The sequence below is a fragment of the Ovis aries genome, chromosome 3 (genome assembly GCF_016772045.2).
Source record: "Ovis aries strain OAR_USU_Benz2616 breed Rambouillet chromosome 3, ARS-UI_Ramb_v3.0, whole genome shotgun sequence".
In the NCBI taxonomy this organism is placed as follows: Eukaryota; Metazoa; Chordata; class Mammalia; order Artiodactyla; family Bovidae; genus Ovis; species Ovis aries.
The window spans coordinates 5,445,533-5,468,172 of record NC_056056.1 but is presented as its reverse complement, the minus strand read 5'-3'; the positions used below and the strand labels follow the sequence as shown (position 1 = coordinate 5,468,172).

General features: G+C 58.3%; 1 protein-coding gene and 1 long non-coding RNA gene across 5 annotated transcripts; one reads left to right on the top strand and one right to left on the bottom strand.

Annotated features, from left to right (window-relative positions):
* Positions 1-147: 147 nt before the first annotated feature.
* Positions 148-15,068, bottom strand: FAM78A (family with sequence similarity 78 member A). Of its 4 annotated transcripts, XM_060413761.1 has the most exons (3): positions 8,936-15,068; positions 8,446-8,485; positions 148-3,251 (listed from the first exon to the last, which is right to left on the bottom strand). In XM_060413761.1, exons 1-3 carry the CDS (start codon positions 9,015-9,017, stop codon positions 2,723-2,725), a joined length of 651 nt encoding a protein of 216 aa, XP_060269744.1. In that variant the 5' UTR covers positions 9,018-15,068; the 3' UTR covers positions 148-2,722. The 4 variants fall into 4 exon arrangements, with proteins under 4 accessions (XP_060269744.1, XP_014949614.2, XP_060269745.1 ...); XM_015094128.4 differs by lacking the exon at positions 8,446-8,485 and having other exon boundaries at positions 13,789-15,068; XM_060413762.1 differs by lacking the exon at positions 8,446-8,485 and having other exon boundaries at positions 8,936-9,045.
* A 352-nt stretch (positions 15,069-15,420) lies between these two features.
* Positions 15,421-20,792, top strand: LOC105607235 (uncharacterized). The gene is made up of 4 exons (XR_003588601.3): positions 15,421-15,530; positions 18,127-18,197; positions 19,912-20,053; positions 20,559-20,792. It is a non-coding gene; the product is annotated as an uncharacterized LOC105607235 (long non-coding RNA).
* The last annotated feature ends 1,848 nt before the right edge of the window (positions 20,793-22,640 follow it).

The window sequence follows — 22,640 nt, the reverse complement described above, 5'->3', positions numbered from 1 at the left end:
CTTAGCACCAGAACCCCCAGGCTCCAGCCATATACCCACTCCCAAACACATTCACGCCCGAGGCTGGAAATACAGAGCCATCAACACCATCCCGCCCCCTTGCCAATGAACCCATCGCTTCAGAAACATCCAGATCCTAGCCAGGCCTGCTTTAAAATTCCATTTTATTTCTCTTTGTGAGTATTTGTTGCTGTTGTTTTAAAAAGGTTCACGGTACATTTTTTTTTCGAGAGTCTTGTGCCTCCTGGTGAGTGCACTGCTTTGCGTTCACAGTACTCTCCAGACCGCGGACGGCCCTTATTGCTGAAGGAGTGTGTCCACACCGGGGAGTGGGGACACCGGAGGGACTGGGGCGGGGAGCCCAGCTGAGAAGCCTGGGTCTGTGCTCCTGACCTGAGAGGCTGAGGGACCAGGCCCAGGCTAAGCGGAGCATCCTTAGCCGGACCTCCAGCCTCCCCAGGGTCTTCCCAGCCCTGTCTTTAGAAAGGCCAGGAGGGGTAGAGAGAAAGGGGCGAGGGGTAGAAGATGCGGGTTGGGGGTGAGCCAGGCAGCAAGCTGACTGGGAGCCCAGGCATGCGGTAGGCATGGAGGCGGCGTGGAGGCAGCCGGAGCAGTGACGGCCTCCGGGAGGACCCTGCTCCCTCTCAGGGGGAGTGGGCCTGGGAGACTCTGCCCCCAGCAGCTCAGACCACCCCTCCCCCAGTCAGAACTCCTCAGCGAGGGCCCAGCCGAGAAGCGGCGCTGTGGTTCCTGACCCCTCGCCCAGAGCCCTCTCTCCTTTTTAGTGCAAGAAAGACCTGAGTGCAGAGAAGGGCCTAGCCGCCTAGAGGCCAGGTCCCATCCCCGGCAGCCGGACTTTGCCACCCCGGCGCCTCCACAGCTTGTCCCCAGAGCGGGGGGGGGGCCTCGTATCCCCCTCGCTGGAGTCTGTGGCCTCTCTGGGTGGCAGGCCTCCCTCCAAACACACCAAGGGAAGCTGGCCGTTTCCCCCCACCACCCCCCAACCCCGGGGCCTGACAGGGGTCCCCGAGCACCAGGTGGGCCGCCAGCCACACCAAGCTCTCCCCCGTCCAGTGGTTCCAGGAGAGCTGCTCACCTCCCATTGGCAGCGGGCTCGGGAGATGGCTGGACAGTAAAGCACCCCTTGAATAAACGCAGTATCCCGCGGATAAAGGAGCAGGAGGAGGACTCGGTGACCCATGCCCTCCCACAGTCACTGGGGCTCCTCCAAGTGGCTCATCTGTAGCAGAAATGCCTCATTTCCCTCATCTGACAGTTTTCTGTGCTTGATTACGATCCATTAGAATGAGGGACCCAGGTGACGTTGCTGTGGGTCTGGCAAGCTTGGAGGAAGGGGGCTTCAGCTGGGTGTCCCCTCAGCTCCTGCAAGCAGCAGACGTTGCTTAAAAAAAAGCTTGGCGTCACTCAGGGCCAGGTCCTGGGGCTCCAGAGGGCCCAGGCCCACTTCGATCCCCCAGCTACGGGGGCCCTCGTTCCCTTCTGTGTGGACAGGCAGCAGGGGCGGTGGGGGGGGTCTGCCTTCTGCCTTCCCAGACCCAGGAATGCCCATCTGTGGGTGCCCCCACCTCCAGCACTGCAGTGCCCAGAGCCTGTCTGCAGCCCTCCCCCAGAGTACCTGGTAGAAGCGTCCCCTGAGAAGATGCTGCAGGGAGGTGCAGGCCCTCTTATCTCTGAACTACAGCTGGGTAGGGTGGCTGGCCCCCTCCAGGCATTGGGGACCAGTGTGGATGGAAACAGAAAAGCTGAGATGTGCCAACAGACCCATCCAAGGACCAAGGTGCTGGAAATTCCCCCAGTTCTTACCTGCAACTCACAGGACCCGCCCTCTCTCCTCCTAGCCCCACCCAAGGCCAAGTTCTGGCTACAGAGGAGAGAGGTGAGACGCCCCCGGCTCAGAGCTCAGAGCCCTCTGTGCAGGCAGGGGGTCGGGGATGGGGTTCTACCTGGGGCAGAGAGAAGGGACTTCGGGGGCAGAATCGGTCTGTGGTTTCGGCTCAGCTAAAACGAAAGAATGGGCAGCTGGTCTCAGATCTACCTCTGCACCCCCGACCACCTGGGCAATACCCAGGAGGAGGGGCTTGGGGGAGTCTCTCCCTTTCCCCATCCCCTCCTCCCTCGCCTCTGGCAGAAGATACAAAGTCCAATAGAAAAGAGATCCTGCTTTCTTTGTTCTGGGTTTTTTTTTTTTTTTCCTTTAAAATCAGCTTAAGGCAAAAGTTTGGCAAAGCAAGTCTACATAAGGCCGCGTGAAGGAGGATAGGGTGGGGGCGGGAGGGGGGTCTTTCCCCTGGAGGGGCCCACCGCACCCACCAGGCTCATCACCAGCTCCTCCTCAGACCCTGAACCTCGTAAAGAGGGATTAAAAAAAAAAAAAAGAACAGAAAAAGCAGTTGTTTCAGGGTGTCTGTTGCAAATGAATGAACTTGCAAGGAGAGGAAAGGAGACCCAGGGTGACACTGAGGGTGCATGTTGGGGGGTCGGTCCTGCCTGGGTCTCCCCCCTCCCCCAGGAAAGCAGGTTCCAGAAGGGCGGGGGCAGGGCGGGGTGGGGAGGGGCCATCCCAGGGGCATTCGCACAGTGAGATCCGCCCCGCCGGAGAAGGTAGAAAGGTTGTATTTCGCTGAATGACCACAGAGTCCGTGTGGGGGGTCGCTTGAGCGGTGTCCTCATCCGGGTGTCGCCCCGCGGGCGCCCCCGGCCGCTACCGGTGCTTGGGCGGGATCACCACCAGCGGCGGCCCAAACTTGGGCCGCCACATGAGGACCTGAGCGTCGTTGGCGTTGGGCTTGACCAGGGCGCTGGGCGGGATGGGCTCGTTCTTGCTCAGGATTTTGGGCTGGTCCTGGGCGATGGGCTCCCGGAGCCGGGCGCGCTGGCCCAGGGGCCGGGCGGGGTTCACCTCGATGCTCAGCTGCATGCGCCAGTGCAGCGTCTGCAGGACGATCATGTCGTTGGTCGAGGTGTTGGTGGCCACCAGCCACGTGATGAAGCTCTGGTCCCGGTAGATGTTGGTCAGTTTGGCCACGTTGCTCTCGCTGACGGGCACGGCCCACGTGACGCTGGGGTAGAAGTTATCGTTCATGCTGATGATAAACTTGGAGTTTCTCTTGGTGGGGCCCACGATGGTGCAGGTCTCTGTGGTGTTGCCGTACCACGGGTAGTTCACCCCGTCCGAGTCGCTGATGGCCTCAATCTTGCCTTCCTGGAGGTCTGGGAGCTCCCAGCTGGACCTGAGGATGGGAAGGCAGTTTACATCACCAGCCAGCCAGCCAACCACAGGCTGGTCTGCTTCCCTTTGTCCTGGCTGCTCACCTCTTGGGGGGCGGGGGGGTTGTGCAGCAGCTGGTTGAGGGGGTGGGCCCATAGGAAACAGACAACCCAGCATCAGGTTGGGGAATCGGGGCTCCCCTAGACCTGGCACCCCCCCCAAAAGCCACATCCTGTTCTCTTGCATCATCTCAGATTGGTCTCCCCCCCCACGGAAACCACTCTAGACAGAGGCTGGACTTTGGGAAGCCCCGGCTGCCCCTAGCCTCAAGGGGATGTGTCCCGGGGGGGGCCTGGGGGCAGCTCACAGTAATGGGGAACCCTGACATGCGCTGTGCCCCCTACCCCGGGTCCTGGTGGCTGGTGGATCAGCTGCATGCAGCCCTGTGATTTCAGTGAGGGCAGAGGCCGCTGACTGCGAGAGGCTGGGGGTCTAGGGGCCTCTCCTGGACACAGCACATCAGGGCACCCTGCATGGAGTGCAGGGTGCAGGGAGTTTCTTTCTCTTGCTTTAGGGGCTGACAGGAAGCTTCAGGGCCCAGTGGTCGTGAGGTCGGTACTTCTAAGAGTGATTCCAGTCCCTCCACTGACCAGCACGTGACCTAGGTCAAATGCCTGCGCTCCCTGAGCTTCGGTGTTAGCACCCGGGCCAGAGACACAGGAACCAGTGCCCAGAGCCCTCGCTCAGACTCTGTCCCCTCCCCTCCACGTCTCCTCCACTACGTGTGAGTCTGGGCTCCCTGGACCCCTGCCCAGCATGGCCAGCATCATAGGTAGTACCCCCTTCTTTCTGCTCATGCCAGCCTAGAAGAAGCAGCACAGTATGGCCTGAATTGCTCCCACCCACCCAGTCAGCCCGTCTTTGGAGCAGCAGAACCAAGAAAACCTAACCAGCTCATCTCAAAACACCACACTCAGTCCCTGCCTCCAGGCCAGCTATATAATCAGTGCCTCCTGGCCTTGCTGCAGGTGCCGGGGAACCTGCAGTTGCAGCTTCAGGCCCAGCTGAGTACCAGCGGTACTTGGGTCAGCCGTCTTGTTTTCAGGGGGCTCAGTCTTCCTGGGGTGGAAGAAGGTGGCTGAGCTGTCTGTGGAGTTCAGACTCAGGAAACTTACTAGACTTGCTCAAAGTCTCAGCCACCCTCTCACTGGTGTAACACCCTGAGCAAAGTCCCTATACCCCCTGGGCCCCAGACTCATCACCTTGTCCCACCTGGGGTCACGGAAGGATTCAGGCAGGAACGTGCCAGCCCAGGGCAGGGCACAGGACAAAGGCCAGCGACTGGTGTCTGCTGGCTCTTGCCGCCATGGCTATTGCTATAATAATAGCTCTCAGACAGAAGAGGACACTGGCCTGTCCCAAGTCACTCTGAGGACACGTGTGGCTGGACAGCAGCATCCAGGGAACCCACCCCTGAGAGACTCATCAACAATCACCTCCACCCCACTAGGCAGATAAAGTAAGGAAAGCTGTGGGTGGGGTCTTTTTCCTCAGATAATTCCGCTGAGCAGTGAGACCTAGGCACCTGCCACACCAAAGCTCGGGCTGCTTTGCCCCCAGAATTCTGCATACCTGTGTACACTAGCAGTTCTCTCCAGAATATATATTACAAGATGCATTTTTATTCATGGCAGCACTGTTCACAATAGCCCAAATGTGGAAGCAACCCAAGTGTCCATCACTGGACGATGGACAAAGCGGTCTGTCCATTACAATGGAATATTATTCACCCTTAAAAAGGAAATTCTGACACACGCTACAACATGGATGAACCCTGAAGACATTATGCGAAGTGAAACAAGTCAGAGGAAAGGACAAACACTGTATGATTCCACATATATGAGGCCCCTCGAGGACTCAGACTCAGAGAGACAGAAGGCAGGATGTGGTTGCCGGGGGCTGGGGGAGGGGCACGGGCAGCCAGGGTCCCATGGGTGCAATCTCAGTTGGGGAAGATGAACAATTTCTGGAAATAGACGTACAACAGTGTGGATGTTTTTAATACCCTTGAACTTAAAAATGGTTCAGATGATAAATTTTATGTATATCTTTGTTGTTTTGTTTAGACGCTCGGTCGTGTCTGATTCTTTGCGATCCCATGGACTGCAGGCTGCCAGGCTCCTCTGTCCATGGGAATTTCCAAGCAAGAATACTGGAGTGGGTTGCCATTTCCTCCTCCAGGGGATCTTCCCACAGGGATCAAAGCTGGGGCTCTGCCCCAGGTGGAGCAGATTCTTTACCACTGACCCACCAGGGAAGCCCATGTATGCTGCTGCTGCTGCTGCTAAGTCACTTCAGTCGTGTCCAACTCTGTGTGACCCCATAGACGGCAGCCCACCAGACTCTGCCGTCCTTGGGATTCTCCAGGCAAGAACAATGGAGTGGGTTGCCATTTCCTTCTCCAATGCAGGAAAGTGAAAAGTGAAAGTGAAGTCGCTCAGTCGTGTCCGACTCTTAGCAACCCCATGGACTACAGCCTACCAGGCTCCTCCGTCCATGGGATTTTCCAGGCAAGAGTACTGGAGTGGGGTGCCATTGTATAACTTAATCATAATTAAAAATGCATTCCTGAGATGCACCATTTAATGTTAGCAGTTAGTAAATGTGGTCACTACTGGAGAGATAATTAGGAATGTGATTTTGCTAATTTTTCTGTTTGCTTCATTAAAAAGGTCACAAATTAGTGTAACACCTGTCTCGTTGGCCATCTCCAGCCTGGGGCCCTGAGCTCATCAGACTCCAAGGGAGGAGGTCACAGTTGTGAACCTGGAGACTCAGCTGTCCCAGGGGATGGCTGCCATGGACCAGAGAAGGGGGTCAGGGTCCCTGTCCTGAATTTCTCAGAAGCCTGTGTCCCACCTGCCTCCAGCCTCCTGGAAGGCACCCACTCTACCTTCTCACGGTGTTTCACTCTTAAAAATTGTTTTGTTTTGGTTTTTTTTTAAGGCAGAAAGCCATCTCGCCAAAGGCCCCCTTTCACTTCCTAAGAGCTGGCTTGTTTGGGGGAGTGGGGCTTGGTACCCGCATGGCCCCCGCACTCTGTGTCTCAGCCTCTTGACCCCAAAGCTTCAGGTTCCCTTTCCCCTACCAGCCCCCACAAATGCCCAGGCACTGGCTCAGTCATAGACGGTGACAGTCCTCGTGAGCGAGCACACAGCCCTGTTTCACGTGGCGTATTACTCAGAACCAGGGCCAAGGGCGTCTGTTTTCACATCATCACAGGCCAGCTGAGCTAGCTGCGGTCCCCTTGGTCCAGTCTCTGAGTCGAGGCGGTACGAGGGGGCGTGGGTAAGGACACAGTAGCTGATGGATGCGGGCCAACCCGGGGCCAGTATCCCCCTGGCTACAAGCTCTGGTCAAGTCACACATGTCAGCTCCACACTGGTCCACCGTGGTAATCACACCCACCTTCCAGGTTTCTGTGATGATTAAACCTGTCGACACGTACCACCTGGTACGCGATAAACAGCAAAACGTGGAAACTCCTGGAGAACATCTTTGGGAGCCGTGCCTCTCACACTAATGGATTTGCCAGCCCCGATGTGACCTGAGGCCTTCTGACCTCATTTATGTTTCCAGATTATCTGGGCTCTGAAAGGAATAATTCCATACAGTTCCTGCCTCAAAGACTTCCTGTTTGTTCTGCAGGGACATCGGGCTTCAAGGCAGACCCTCGATTTTCCGCTCCCTGCGCACCCTAAGCCTGCTAGTTTGCAAGTTGAAGGCAGTACAGCTATAGATGTCACTGAAAGGTCTGGGCAAGGCTCTCGGGTCCACACGGATGCCCAGGCACCACCAGATCTAGGTAGAGGAGGGGTATTGGTGAACACAAGCAACCGCCCATTTCTGCCCCAGCACCTCCTGTCCAGACCCCAGGGCAGTCCTATCAGGCCTCCCACAGGGGAGCAGGGGACATGGTCTCCCCCGTGTCCTCTCCCCTTTGCTCGCCGGCCTGCACTGGTCTTCAGGGCAACAGTGGCCACAGGAAGTGTGGCACCGGCGCGAAGTGAGAAAGTTGTTCAAAAGTTAAGAACTGCCACGTGGTGACCGTGGGGCCTGGCACCAGGCCGGGGGCCCTTCAGAGCACAAGACCCCACCGTGCCCACGCCCAGGAAACTGGCCCGCTTCCCGTCACTCTCCTACCCTCATTCCGGAGGTGTGGGAAAGCAGAGGACGGCAGGCAAGTCCAGGCTTCCAGCCGGACCGCAGATGCTTTCTGGGGCCCGCTGGCAGCACATTTGAGCCAGACTCCTGAGTTCCCCTCAAACCCCGCTCCTTCTGCAGCGCCATCCAAAGCCACTCAACAAACATCTGCAGGGACCCCCCACGGGCGCTGGCCACCCCACCATGGCGACCCGGTCATCGGCGATGTCGGGGGCCCTGCACCCTCTGGATGCCCTAATCCATCCCTGACTCCCCCTTTCTCACCTCCAGACTGCCTCCCGCACCCCCCTGCCTCGTCCCTGGCCACGACCCTTCACCTCTCCCAGGTCTCCTCCTGCCCTCGGCCAAGCTCTCCTCCCTGAAACACAAGTGGTCTTTAAAAACACAAAACGGATGGCACGCTTCCTTCCTCCAACCCCTTTAAATCTGCTGTGACCCCCCTCCCCACGGCCCTAAAAGTCAGATGCAGGCGAAGCTGAGGGCCCCCAGGTGCACGCCTGCATGCGTGCACACACAGTTGCAGCGTGCAGACGCTCCGAGCAGTGTGACTGACGGAGAGTGAGTCTGAAGGGGTTACAAAAGGCCTTCCCTGCAGGCCAGAGAAGGGGTTGAGGCTGTGCCAAAGGGTGCCCACAGAGGCTGGGGAGAGTCACCCTATGACTCAGGGTCCCAGGCCCAGCCACCAGCCCGAAGTTGGCTCTGCTCAAAGGCCTGTGGGTAGACAGGGAAGGAAACCAGAGGTGCCCAGAGGCCAAAGCTGTGACCCTCCTGTGGCCTCTGTTTCCTCCCACCTCACCACTCCCTCTTGCCCAGGCCACAGTTCCAGGGCCTGACACGTGGCAGAAAGGGCCCGACAGCACCTGTTTTAGTTTTCAGTTTCAAAAGCTGTGCTTTTGTTTTGTTTTTAGAAAGCAAGCCATAGAGAAGAACCTAAAGTGAGAAACGCGAGTCCTGCCTTCCGGGCCGCCCCCCTCCTCGCTGAGGTTACTCACCACATCCCACTCTGGTGAACATCCTTCTGAAGCTTTCTCCCTGCACATACCCAGTATATGCTCAGTTTTTAGTGACAGAATCTTAATTTGAGCCCCTCCTCGTCCTATGTAGCAGCCTCGCCATACTCGGCCCTGGAGACAGGACACTGGGGGTGTTCGTGGCTCTTTGCCACGATGGCCGGGGCTGGAGTTTCTGCCCGCAAACACATCCATTCTGCCCCGCTCCTTCCATTCATGTATTCACTGACTCATTTGTTCAGTAGACTTTTTTATGTGCTTACTACCTGCCAGGCGCCAGGCCAGGGGCTCAGTTTCTGTTAAGACAGACGCCAGAACTACTGGGTTGGCCAAAAAGTCCGTTCAGGCATTTCCACACCACGAAAATCCCGAATAACAGTGCCAGAGTTGAAGGTCCCATGTACTTGTAATTCTGAAAGCTCATCTTTCAGAAGCTGCCCACGTTGTACCCCCCGCACCAGGCATTACTGACCCTTTCCATTTCTAACCCAGATCCTATCAGCGGAAAGAAGAAAAAAGCATCTCCCCGTTTCATTTGCCACTCCCCTGATCATGGCGGCGGCCGGTGTCTCCCCGCATGGCCCGGGAGATGCCAGCTTCTCTTTTCCGCCCTCAGAAGGCGAGGGTGGGCACGATCGCCAGGCAGGGGCCAGTCCAGGGCAGTTCTTTTGGGGCCGGGCAGTACCCCTGCCCCCAACTTCCTCCCACCCCAAAGCCTGGAAACGAGGACTTCCCTCTCCGGCCTCCACCAGGGCCCCACAGATGGGGGAGGCCGCCTTCCGGGTGCAGAGAGGAAGTACCGTCCCCAATTGTTCTGCCCGGCCCCCTGGGCAGGCCCGGGCTGCAGGAAGAGGCCACGTGGTCACCAGGCCATGCCTCCTGACCCGGCCCCAGACCTGCTGGAGCAGAGCAAGCCTTCTCAGACAAGTGGCCTCGGGTCTCAGCGGCCCCCGGCCTCAGCATCAGTGAGGACCTCTTGGAGTCCCTGGGAGGCCAGAGAGAGACCGGGGAGCCAGGCAGAAGCCCCTCCACCCCTGCCCGGCCCTTTCCCACTGGCCTCACCATCCTGTGACAGCTCAAGTCATCGCAGGTCCGGCTGCAAAAACCCTGAGAGGTCTCGACGCCAGAGACTCCCCTGCTCTAGGCGGGTATGGGAAACCCAACCCAAAAGAAGAAGAGCAACGACTCTAACACAGCACTTGGTGCTGATCCCTGGCCGAGCGCTGTGTAATTGCCGATGAATGAATGCTGGTTATGGTAGGAATAGCAACTATGCAACCAGTGTTTCGTATACACAGGCACTGTGCTGAGTCCTCATCAGGCACTATCTCATTTAGTCCCTCAACAACCCTATTTCACAGATGGGAACAGTGAGGCTCATAAAGGCTGGGAACCTGGCCCAAGCTGGCCGTACCTGTGGATGGTGGAGCTGGGGGGCCACGTCCTGCTGGACAAGGGCATGGGCAGGTGGCACTGTCAATCCAGAGAGACCCCCACGTCTTGAGCTGTTCTCCTCCCCTCACCTCAAGCCTGCCCTTTGGCAAAACCTGGAGCCAGAGCCGGCCTTGACTTTGACTTTGGCCGTGGGCCAGATTCCCTGGGGGCTCCAGCGGGAGGGCAAATTAGGGATAACGTGAAGCGTCCCACACACAAGGGAGAAATTGGGACTTGTCACTTGGAAGATTGTGCCAGCTGACAGGTGGCGGCTGAGGATTGCGGAGGACGGGACTGTGGAGGCAGGCGTCTCCAACAGTTTTTTTTTTTTTTTTGGGGGGGTAGCCTTTAAAGCAATGTGGGCTGAACCCCAAACGATATAGAATCCTCTCAAGCTGGCACAAGAAACTCACCATTTTCTAGCTCTTGTCTTTAAGCTGGGGCATTACTGGGGTTTGGAGTGTGGCATTGTTCCACTGCAAACATTTCCAACCCACAATGTCATTCAAAAGGGTTCTCCTGGATTAGAGATTAATTTCAAGCAGGGATAATGTTTGGGGGTATTACGGGTTTTGGTTAAGTATTTGGAATTAATATTTTTAATACAAGAACAGAAATCCTAACCTAACCTTTGCCACCTGGCCATCCACACTCCCCGGGCCTTTAAAGCCCGGGGGTGGGGGGGGCTTCATTTTAAGGCTTCAAATTGCCTGGGTCTAGCCCAGCAGTTCTCAGTCAGGGGTGACTTTTTACCCCTCCTGGGGACATCGGGCAGTGTCTGGAGACATTTTTGGCTGTTAGGATTGGGGGAGGGAGGCTACTGGCATCAAGTGGGTAGAGACCAGGGACACTGCTCAATCTCCTGCAATGCACAGGACAGCCCCAGTCCCAGCAAAGTTAAGGGACAGCTCCGGGCAGCCTGAGGCCACCGGTCACCCCACCTCTCACCACCCTTGACTTTCCTTCACATCACGGGGCTTAAAAAAGTGAAGAAGCCTCGTTATCACAGGAGGTTTGGGATAGGGAAGTCTTTTCATCCCATCAAAATGCTTCCATCTGGGACTTCCCTGGCAGTCCAGTGGTTAAGACCCTGAGCTTCCAATATACGGGACGTGGGTTCATTCCCTGGTTGGGGAACGAAGATCCCATATGCTGTGTAGCAAAAAAAAAAAAAAAAAAAAATGCTTCCATTGGCATTCAAGCAGGCATAGCTGTCCAGGCTTTTTCTGGAGGCCAGAGCCTCCCCACCAGCCAGAGGAACCATCTACTTGATAATTCAGTTTCTTAGTACAGTTTTGTTGATTAATAATCAAGCAGTTTCCAACTGTGCATTTCAGCCACAGGGCAGTCACCTACAGCTGTCTTCTTCTCGAATCCTCCCAGCAGCCTACAGGCACTTCTAACTCCCCATCCACAGATGGCAAAGCCTAATCCAAGAGGCAACTTGCCGAGGCCCCAGAGCCAGCACTGGGGTCATCCTGACCCAAGAGACTGAACTCATTAATGCCCAGTCCCTCCTGCCCCTCCAGGGAGCCTCCAACTCTGCTCTTTCTCCGGGGCTGGTCCCATCTCCACTGGGACCTCAGTGGACCCTGGAGAAGGAGGTCCATGGGACACAGGGGTCCCTGCGCGGAGGCGTGATCCAAGAAGGGGAGAGAACAAAAGGAAACACATACAGAACATGGAAAACGGCCTTCAGCCACTTGAAAAATCACGCATGACTTACACTGTTAACTGTTGAATTCTTAAGTCAGGGAATAGGCTCTGTGTGAAAGAGGAAGACCTGGGCCAGGGAGAAAATTCAGCACAAGGAGTAATTTACATCTGTCTGAATTCAGCCATTCTTTTTACAGGTCCTATCACCCACTCCCTGTCTGACAGGAGGATCATTACAGTAACAACAGCATTACAGACAACAGTCACCTGCAGTAAGTATTTACTGTGGGCTTGGCGCAGGGCCGACAGCTTGACCAATGTCATCTCCCGTAATTCAATAAGCCCATGCTGCAAGGCCTATGACTGGCCTGGATTTGCAGATGAGGAAACCGAGGGTCAGAGTGGCTAAGGTCACACCCTGGAAACTGACAGAGCCTGGACTGGCGCCCAGGTCTGCTTGACTGCAGTCTAGGTGTGCACTGGGTTCCTCTAACCAGGAACCAAGGACTGGCACAGACAGAGCAAGGTCAGCTCAGGTCTCCCGATGCAGGCCTGCCTCCAGCCGTAGTGCCCGAACAGACCTGGAGCCACATCCATGCTCCAGGTAGCCCAAGGCCTTGACGACTCACAGGTGGGGAAACCGAGGCTCCGAGCCAGGACTGCTCCCTCCCCACCACATAGCAAAACTCAGTCCCTTTAACCCTCCCCAACTTTCCTCTTCCTGGCGCTCACAGGAGGAGGACGGAACTTTCCAAGTTCAGAAGGACCCTCTGACTTCCCTATTCTTTCTCAGGAAGAAAACAAGCTTAGCCTAAAAGCCTAGAAAAACCTTTGTGTCTTGCCAGTTGTCCCAGATGCCCTGCAAAGCCTGAGAATATTTGGGCTTAAGACTTCTTAGGGAAGGTCCACACCAAGTAACTAAGAAGAATATTTCCCTTCTTGGAATGGAAAGTCAGTACCATCTCCTACCCGCCCACCCCCACAAAACCCCGCCTGATTTAATAACCACTTGGAGAGTCAGACCTGGAGCATAGCTGTCAGGGAGACAGAGGAGAGCCGAGGGGTGTCCAGATGCGGCCCGCGTGCCTCTCGGGGTGGCCAGGGTTACACCTAGTTTTCAGTTTTCCATGACCCTCCTGTCGCCCTTGTAACATCAGAGTCACAGGTGGAGAAGCCACAGGATTTGCGGTTCCCCCCCCCATCCTCTCTAATTTTAGGTGGCCCCGGGGGTTCTTAAATCAGTTTCAAGTCCGAGGGCAAGTCTGCTACAGGACCGGGGAGGTGTGGTGCAGGGGTGGATCCTGAGAGAGACGCTGTGGGCGAGCATCCATGCCCACTCCCAGGGTCTAGTTGGGGGCTGCCTGCCTTCAGAAGCCTCCTCGTGCTCAGACACAGCTATTGTCATCGCCCTGTCTTAGGCACCCCTTCAAGTTAAGTCACTTCCCTCTCTGTCTACCACTGCTCTTTGCACACTCAGGGAGACCATCTCTAAGATCAGGGCACCTGCCAGGATCCTAAGAGGCCACACCAAATGCTACATTATCCTGGGGACATTCTAGAGACTGGGCTGGAGAGAAGAGGCCTGTGGCCTCCTCTCAGCTGTTAGGGCCCCCTGGAGCCCTCTGCACACGGACAGTGGAGGTCCACAGAAAGTGGCCTTCTGCCTCCGGAGACAGAGAACACTGCACTGAGATGCAAACCGCGTTTCTAAAACCCTCTCCAACAAAACTCCATCCTGAGCAGAGCAGAGCATCCCCCCAGGTCTTGCTGTGCCTCCGAAAACGTGGGGGGACAAGATCAGGCCCAACACAGAGCCCTGCACGCTAACGCTGGAGGCTGTGGAGACCCGTCTCTCCTTCCCTGAGTGCCTACTACGACCACGTGGGCTGGCGGAGGCCTGAGCCGGGCCAAGCCCCGGCCCCTCCAGTGACCCGGGACAGCACACCTGCTTTGCCAAAGAGGCGCCCGGTGGAGTGTCCCTCTGCTTCCTGGGCATCTTGTGGGGAGGGAGATGGGAACCCTGGGGGGGCCAGGGACAGTGGGAGGGAAGGTCCTAGAGCTGTGACCCCGATCTGAATCAACAGGCAAGCCCTCTAGGTCACCTGGCCGAGGAGGACTCAAAGAGCACTTACACTTCCCTCTGGCCCTGGAGAGACCCCTCTCTAGCCCCTGCCTTCCCCCTTCGCCCCTCACCCAGCGGCCCCTGCCCGAGGTTTGCTCTTGAGCAGTACTCACATGCCCTGCTCCCCATACTGGTTATAGAACTCCATGTGGCTGCATGCCTGAATCCAGCCGACTATCCAGGTCTCCTTCTTGGGGATGGGCGGCATGACCACCTGGGCCGAGGCACGGAAGTGGGGTGTCCGGTAGCGGAGCACCACGCTGGAGGACTCATCGATGCTGGTGGGGATGGGGTCGATAGAGGCCTTCACATCGATCACCGTGATGCCTTCCCGGAAGACTCTGGCTTTGCCTCCGATGCTCTGAATGCAGCCCATGGCACACAGGACCACTCTGATCTCCAGGGAGGACCAGCAGTCCCAGGGGAAGCTGGGCATGGACAGGATGGAGGCCGCCGGACCCAGCGCAGACAGTAGTACAGCTCTTCAATCTCAAATCCCAAGACCGATATCCATAGGATAGAAGATTCACTGAGTCCAGGGGGTTCACATATCACTACCGCAGGGCCACTTTATAAATAAGGATTTTGCTGCATTTCAAGGGCCCTGGGTTCTCTCTTCTTCTGCGAGCAGTGAACAAAAATCACCGATATTCTTTGGGTTAAAAAAAGGAAAGTTTGGAGGTTAATGGATAAGCATGTTGTTCAGACATCCAGCCCTTCCCGTGCCTCACACGCGGGGAACGCAGCTCCGAGACGCTCCCTGAAGTCTTCGGGCGAAGAAGGCAAGCGCCGGCAGACACATAAATAAGGAAGGCTGCGTCCCCTGCGCGGTGCCGCCACCCCGGCTGCCTGCCGGAGACCGACTTCCTGCCCTTCTGCCTTCCGCACGCGCTCGGGCACACGCACCCGGCCGCTCGCCCAGGCCCGGTAGAATCAATGGGAGAGCAGTTTCTGTTCAGCCGGCCGAGGTCCGGGGGCCCTCCGGGGCTTCCAGGAGGGCGAGCGCCCGGCGCGGGCCGCCCGCGGGGTCCCCGTCGGCGCCCACTCGCGGGCGCGGGCCGACGCCCCCACGCGGGCGCGCTGCGTCCCCTCGCCGCTGTCGCTGTCGCCGCCCGCCGCCGCCGCCGCCGTGCGGGGGGCCCCGGGGCTGCGCTCGGGCCGCCGCCTGGTTCGCCGCGGCCGCCGAGGACCTGGAGGGGAAGGTGGAAGGGACTGGGCGTCAAGGCCCGCCTCAAAGTTGAGCCGAACTTTGCTGCGAGGGACGCGCGGGGCGCGCGGGCTGCGGAGCTGACCGCGCACCTCTGGGCGGTCTCCCCGGAGGCGGCGGCCACCCCCCAACACCCGCCCGCCCCGTCAGTGGCTGCCGCACGACCGCGCGCACCAGCGAACAATCGCCGCCCGTGACATCTCCGCCGACACCTCGCCGCCCGGAGGCGGGGTCGGGGAGGGGGAGGCCACCGCCTGGCACTGCAGTGGGCCTCGTGGACTTTTGGGTCCTGGCACTGCCCCCACCTCCTCGCCGCCGGCGCCCCTTCTTGGTTAGACTCCCTCCGGGCCCTCCCCACCACGGGGCGCGCAGGGCCACCCTTGCAGGCCGGTCAAGTCGGAAGCATGCCCCTTCCCAAGCCGGGGCTCCCTGGGCTCCCGAAGGGCGCAGAGCCCCTGCCCCGCCGCTTTTATCCCCTCTAGCCAGCCCCGAGTGGCCCCCCATCCCCTAGCGTCCGGCGCGCTCGCCGCCGCTGGGGAACTTTGGCGCGCACGCCCCGACCCGGGCGGCGGCGCCGACTCACCTGCCCCTCGGGCCGCTCCGCGTGCCCGGGCTGCCGCCCTCCGGACGCCCCCGACCCCACGACGGGTACGTCCTGGGGGCGCCCCCACCCCCTTTCTCGGGGAAGTGTCCTTTAGCTCTACAGGGGTTTGGGGGCCGGCGTGGACGGCCTCCCGGCCCCCAAGTCCTCCTAGCTCGGGGCTGCCCGGCGGGTGGGGGTCGGGGGTCGGGGGTGGCCGGGGGCGGAGGGGTGAGGCTCAGGGCTCTCTCGCCCCCACCCCGCTCGCCTGCTTTATTTTATGATCATCGTGAGCGTGCTGTCGCCGCTCAGCCCCGCCGCCGCGCCGCAGCCGCCTGGCGCGCCCCGCGCTGCCTCGCTCTGCTGCAGCATCGGAAAGGCAACCAGGTCAAACTTTGCAGAAACTCAGCCCCTGCGCCGGCCTGGCCCCGCGTCCGCCCGCAGCCGCCGGCCGGGAGCACAGCGCACGCAGGGACCGCCGCTCGCTCGCCGGCCCCGCGGGGGTGCAGGTCCGCAGGCGGCGGCGGCGGCGGCGGCGGCGGGCGGGCGAGCGGGCGCCGCCTCCTCCTTGCCGCCCGCCCCGCTCTCCACCCTCTCTCCCCGCACACAGCCCGCCTCCCCCCTGGTGATCCTCTCCCCCCACCCCTCGCCCCCCTCTCGCTCCCTCGCTGTCTCTGCAGCTGCTGGGGGAGCCGAGCCTCTCCTTGCAGAAACGACATTTCCTTTTTGGCTAGCTCCGGGAATTCTGGGTAGTGTAGTTCGGTTTCTGTCTCCGGTCCAGGTGGGCTGCTCCTCGTGCCCTTTGAACTCAGCGGGCTTTCCCCCCATCAGGGCAGGCGGAGAGCTGGGAGGTGTGCGTCGCCCTGGCCTGGCTGATTGGAGACAGTGCGGGACTCTGGGGGAGGGCTCCACGGCTGGGAGGTTGGGAGTGAGGGGAGAAGGGATAAAGGTCCCTGTGTTGTTCTCTGTGCTGGGCCTCTAGGCACCCCGACAGGTGGTCAGGGCCTGTTGGGCCCCAGCTGTGATCAACGCTGGACAAACCTAGTCATTTCATTTACCATCAACCAGCGCCCCCATGGGAGGCTTACCGTGTGTATTTCACAGAGCAGAGGGAATCCAAAGCTGGGAGATTTCCAAGACTTGCCCCCCAGTCCCACCCATGTGGGTGTCCCGGCTGAGACCAGGAGGTCTACGTGCAGAAGAGGTCCTAGAGGGGTTTGACCCTGGACAGGGGGGATCGCTGTTAACCTCTCTAAGCATCTTGGAACCAGGACCCCACCCCCCCAACCCCCGCCTTGGAACTGCTGCCAGGGAAACGGGGAATGGCCAGGTGGTTTGTGACATCATGCCCTTCTCCTGTGATTATGCCCACCCCCAGGCACAGGGCAGGTGGTTCCAGCCAGAGCATCCTGACAGCCTGTGAGGGCAGGATTTGGAGGAGCGGAGGGTTCCCACCACTCTCAGGTCCTCTTTGAGGGGTGATAAGCCAGCCAAATGATCCATTTCATACCAGCAACCGGCTCGGGCCACAGGCAGGAAATGGCCACTGTGTCGTGCCAGCTGCACCCCTGCCCTTGTCCTGATGACTGCCATGGGCCCTGAGCTTATTGAGGGGTCATCCCTTTCCAGATCAGCTAGTAAGTGGTTTATTCCTGGTCCTGCTGACTGAGACCAAGGTGTGGTGGCCTTTGGAATCTGCCTACTGCCAGGAGGGAGGAAACCCACAGGGCTCTGAGGGACCCCGTGTAAATTTCCACTTCCGGGAAGAAGCTTTTCCTGGCCTCAGCCCACAGTGTCCTCTCCCTGCTGTGAACTCATGGCCTCCACAAAACATCCTGCCCTTCTTGGATTGCACTTCAGCCTTCACCCACCTCAGCTGGTGGGTGAATTATCATGCTGTTCACTTTATATAGAGAGATTACTTTGGGGGTGTCCATCTCATCTGCCCACACCATCAGCCCCAGAGCTTGGAATACTGGAGTGGATAGCCAGTCCCCTTCTCCAGGGGATCTTCCCAACCCAGGGAAAGAACCTGGGTCTCCCGCATTGCAGGCGGATTCTTTACCAGCTGAGCCACAGGGGAAGCCTGCACTTCTTGCTCATCCGACGTGAAAGAACAGAAGTCAGAACCCTAAAGTGCCTACTAAGCAGCCAGGCCCCCGGAGAGGATTTCCAAGAGTTGAGTGTCCTCGATGCCTCTTAGAAGTGATGTTACACCCTGTAGTTCGGGCTTGGTTGGCCTGGGTTCATGATGATGACGATAAGGTGTCCACCACATGTCCATATGCATGCGTGCTAAGTCACTTCAGTCGTGTCCAACACTTTGCAGCCCTCTGGACTGTAGCCCGCCAGGCTCCTCTGTCCATGGGATTCTTCTGGCAAGAATACTGGAGTGGGTTGCCGTTTGCTTCTCCAGGAGTTCGTCCCAATCCAGGGATTAAACCCACATCTCTTATGTCTCCTGCATTGGCAGGTGGGTTCTTTACCACTAGCATCACCTAGGAAGCCCACCACACCACTGAGCAGATATTGTCTCTTCCGACCTACTTGGCCCCAGGAGGTAGGCTGGACAGAGACCCATGGGTCAGGTGACAGTGATTTTCCAGAGTCTGCATGCCCACCTAGATCTGGCCAAGTTCAAAGCCCACCTATCTCCTCCTCTAGGTATGCCCCGCTTGCCTGGGGGCCAGCCCCTCTGAGCCAGGTGGAAGTGACACTAGAAAACCCTATGTCTGGTAAGTCCCACCAGAAGACTGCTTGGGTGTCCGTGGGGTGAGCAAAAAATAGAAAACCCCTGACCCTCAATCCCAGAGATGCCTCCTCTTCCACGTCACCTCCTATGCTGTGTTTTGCCTTGGGCTAGTTGGAGGGCCAGTTCTGCAGAGGGGGAGCACAGGCAGTGTCTGGGGGCCTTTCTCCCAGGCTCTGAGCTAAGGACGGGCACCCCTGGGGCCCGCCTTGAGCGATGGAGGGTCTGAAAGGGCCAGCCCACACCTGCCTCCCCTGCCCCAGCTCCCCGCGGGCCCTCTGAGGTCCGGCGGCTTCCCTAGCTCTCAGCCCTCCAGCCCTCCTGCCTCTCCGCGCAGCCCTGCTTCCTGCTCAGCGTTTTCTGGAGTCTGTGGGTGTTGGGCACAGACCCACGGCTGTCTCAGCATATGTGAGGGCCCATGAGGCCTCCACACGAGACTGAAAAGCTAGCGTCTGCAGAAAAGAGGGAGGGGTCATCTGCTTGCGATGTGCCCAGCACCATGGGGATGCTCACATGCCCCCCCAGACCTCAGTCTCCCCAGACTCCTCTGCGTTGATGTCACCGGTGAAGGGGAAAGAGCAGAGGTCAGGAGGCATGACCCCAACCCCTCCTTGGGGATGGTGAACTCCCCAATGTGGCAACTTGGGAGCTCTTAATGCCGTTGGTGGGAGGACAAGGTACCTCAGTTTGCAGCACGCTGGCCCAGAGAGGTCGTAAAAACCCCAAATCACACAGCAAACCAGAGGGAGAAACAGCCTGACCCCACCTAGCTGGGTTTATATATATAAACACACACATATTCATTGGCTGTGCCAGGTCGCAGCTGCGGCACTCAGGATGTGGGAGCCAGTTCCCCGACCAGGAATCAAACCCAGGCCCCCTGCATGGGGAGCTCAGGGTCCTAGCCTCTGAACCACCAGGGAACTCCCTGAGATGGGTTTTAACACACAGTGTCAACGAGTCCAAAGCCCTCCCAGGTCTGCAGGAAAGCTGAATGCAGGGTCTCCTCACTGAGCATCACTGGAGCCAGGGCCTCTGCATACGGCGGCTTCATGGCTCTCCATGACAACCCCATAAGCCAGTCCCATCACCAGCCCATTCCACATATGAGGATACTGAGCCTGATGAAGAAGGAGGAGTGGATGGAAACCACCCACCTGGCTCGTGGTGCCAGGGAATTCGATGTAGCAGGCATTCTCACCAGCATTCCCTGCAGTTGTTGGTGTCCAGCTGCTAAGTCATACAACTCTTTGTGATCCCATGGACTGCAGCATGCCAGCCTCCCCTGTCCACCACTATCTCCCAGAGTTTGCTCAAACTCATGTCCATTGAGCCAGTGATGCCATCCAACCATCTTATCCTCTGTCGTCCCCTTCACCTCCTGCCTTCAATCTTTCCCAGCATCAGGGTCTTCGTATCAGGTAGCCAAAGTATTGGAGCTTCAGCTTCAGCAACAGTCCTTCCAATGAATATTCAGGGTTGATTTCCTTTAGGATTGACTGGTTTGATCTCATTGCAGTCCAAGAGACTCTCAAGAGTCTTCTCCAGCACCACAGTTTGAAAGCATCAGTTCTTCAGCGCTCAGCCTTCTTGATGGTCCAACTCTCACATCCATACATGACTACAGGAAAAACCATAGTTTTGACTACATTGACCTTTGTCGGCACATTGATGTGTCTACTTTTGAATACGCTGTCTAGGTTTGTCATAGATTTCCTTCCAAGAAGCAAGCGTCTTTTAATTTCATGGCTGCAGTCACCATCCGCAAGACCACAGCTGGTCCTCCAAGAGCTCTCAGCCTCAAGGGTGCAGTCTTCATGAGACCAGAAAGGCATTTCACAGGTGGGAAAGCCCTTGTTTTGCAGAAGGAAATGTTATAAGAGCTGGAATTCTGTTGCCCTGGGAGACAGGGTTCTATCCTTATCTGTTCAGGACCAGACAGGAAGCCAATGGTGAGGCTTGAAATGTCCACTTGGGAGACAGGCAGGCAGGGTTGGTGGGCCAGGCAGGTGGCTGGAGGGGGACGTGTCAAGAGGTGAGGAGGCTACAGGGCCCACCTGGCATGGCTGAGACACCTCACCTCTGCAGGCAGTGGGCTCAGACTGGCCAAGCCGGCACAGCCGGGATCTCAGAGCAGGCTCTGAGCTAGCCTCCCCTACAGAGGGAGACACGGGCCCGGCAAGGTCACGCAGGGAGGGCTCTAGGACTAGAAGCCAGGCCTCCTGGCCCCCAGGTCCGTGATAACCTCACTCTCTGCGGGGGCAAATGTGCGTCATGGGGCCTTGCATAAAACCATGTGCCTGGGGTGGCCGCTCCAGCCAAAGCCTCAGGCACACATTTCTTCTAGGTCTGATCAGCTGGCCTCCCCACCATCTCAGGCCCATGGATTCCCTCCCCTGTATTGACTGGACCCCTGGGCTGGACCCTCAGAAGACACTGGGGAACACAGCCAGGGCCCAGACAGACAACAGACCTGCTCCCCTCAGCACTCACATCCCCGTGGGCCCTAGAGATGCCAAGAATGATGAATGGAGGTATTAATTAACATGAATAATAAATAGGTACAAATTCATACTCGAAACAGTTATGAGTAAGTATTGATTGCTATAAATTAGGACGTGTATGAGTAAGTTGCTTTGATGTGCGTGTCCAGTAGGGACCTTGGGGAAGGGAGGGTGAAGGATGCATGTCGCAGGGGTGTGAGGGGTGTGATGGTGTGTGATGCAGTTAGAGTGTGTGGGTGACTGTGTGTGTAAATGAGTGTGTGTGACAGTGTGAGTTTGTATATGTGACAGTTGTGTATAACGGTGGGGTGCGTTTGTGTGTCTGGGAGGGGGTATGCACGTCATGTGTCCATGTGGGTGCATGTATGGGTTGTGTAGTCATGTGAGTGACCGCAAGTGGTGCGGGTGTAGGTGAGGTTGTGTGTATATTGTGTGTGGAGGTGTGTGCCTTGTCTGACGATGTATGTGAGAGTGTGTGTGAGTGCAGAGGGCAGTTTGCTGGTTGTGCCAGTGTACGTCTGTGTGAGTGTGCACGATGGTGCGCGTTCATGCGTGTCTGTGGGGGTGGATGTGAGCCGGTGTGTCTGTGGGTGAGAGTGTGCGTCCGTGCGGATGTGTGTGTGACGGTGAGTGTAGGGGGGAGCACGTTTGGGCCCACGTGGGTGGGCCGTAGGGGCGTGTGTGAGTGTGCATGTCTGTGCACGTGTGCGTGCTGGATGTTATTTTGGGGCTGGAGAGGATCCTTAATGAGCCTGTGGGATGAGCAGGGAGGGCGGGGAAGGGCTTGCTTCTCCCAGCCTGGAGCGCAAGGGCCAGTCCGCGTCCCCGGCTTCTCCATCGGAGCCGCAGTTCGGAGCGACAAACGCCTTCTCAGGTCTCTGGAACGCACCCAGTCCCGGCAGGAGGGAGCAGCGGCGCCCAGGTCCTGGCAGCTGCCCGGGCAGCGAGCACGGGTTCCCCCGCCTCCCACCCGCTCACCTGGCACCGCCCCCCGGCGGCCCCGCCCCGCCCGAGCGTCCTCGCGGCGGCGGGGCTGGGCATCACCGTCCCGCGCGCCGCAGGTGCGGGAGGACGCGGACGCCGCGCCTCCGAGGCTTGCTCGGCCCGGCCCCCGCGCGCGCCCCGCCGCCGCGAGCGACGGGGACGGAGGCGTGGTCAGCAGGCTGGGTGCGGCCTCGGATCGGGTGCGGCACTGGGAGTTCTCCAAGGTGCTAAAATAAACCCAGCGAAGGATCAGGTTTCCCGACCGAAATAACCCAGGAGCGGCCTTGGAAATGCGAACTGAGAAAGCGATCCGGGGCGGGAGCTGGCGGGGTTGGGGGAGGCGGTGATGAAAGATGCTTTTCGCAAGGCTGCCCCTCCCTCCTCTCCCCTCCAGCTCTGCCTCTCCCCAGAGTGGAGCTTCTCACCCCTCCGGTCCTCTTTTTGGGGCCATCACCCCCAGATAGCCCGCCTCCACATGGCCATCCATCTTTGTAGATCAGAGCCCAGCCAGCCAGTCATTCCATATACGTTTCCTGAGCTGCTAGGGGCCACCTGGTCTTCCCAGGTGGCTCAGTGGTAAAGAATCTGCCTGCCAATCCAGGAGACGTGGGTTCGATCCCTGGGTCAGGAAGATCCTTGGAGAGGGAAATGGCAACCCACTGCAGTATTCTTGCCTGGAAAATCCCATGGACAGAGGAGCCTGGTGAGCTACAACCTATGGGGTCACAAAGAGCTGGACACGACTGAGCGACTAAGCAATAACACTACCTAGATTCCAGGCTCCCTGGACACCTTGTGCCCCCGAAGGAACAAACAAGACAACAGGCCCTGCCTCATGGGCTCTCACTCTGCTAGGAGGACACGGGTGCTAAACCCATGCAGAGTAAGGAAGTGTATGACGGGTTAGAAAGGAAACTGACCAAGGAGAGAATTAAAGGGCA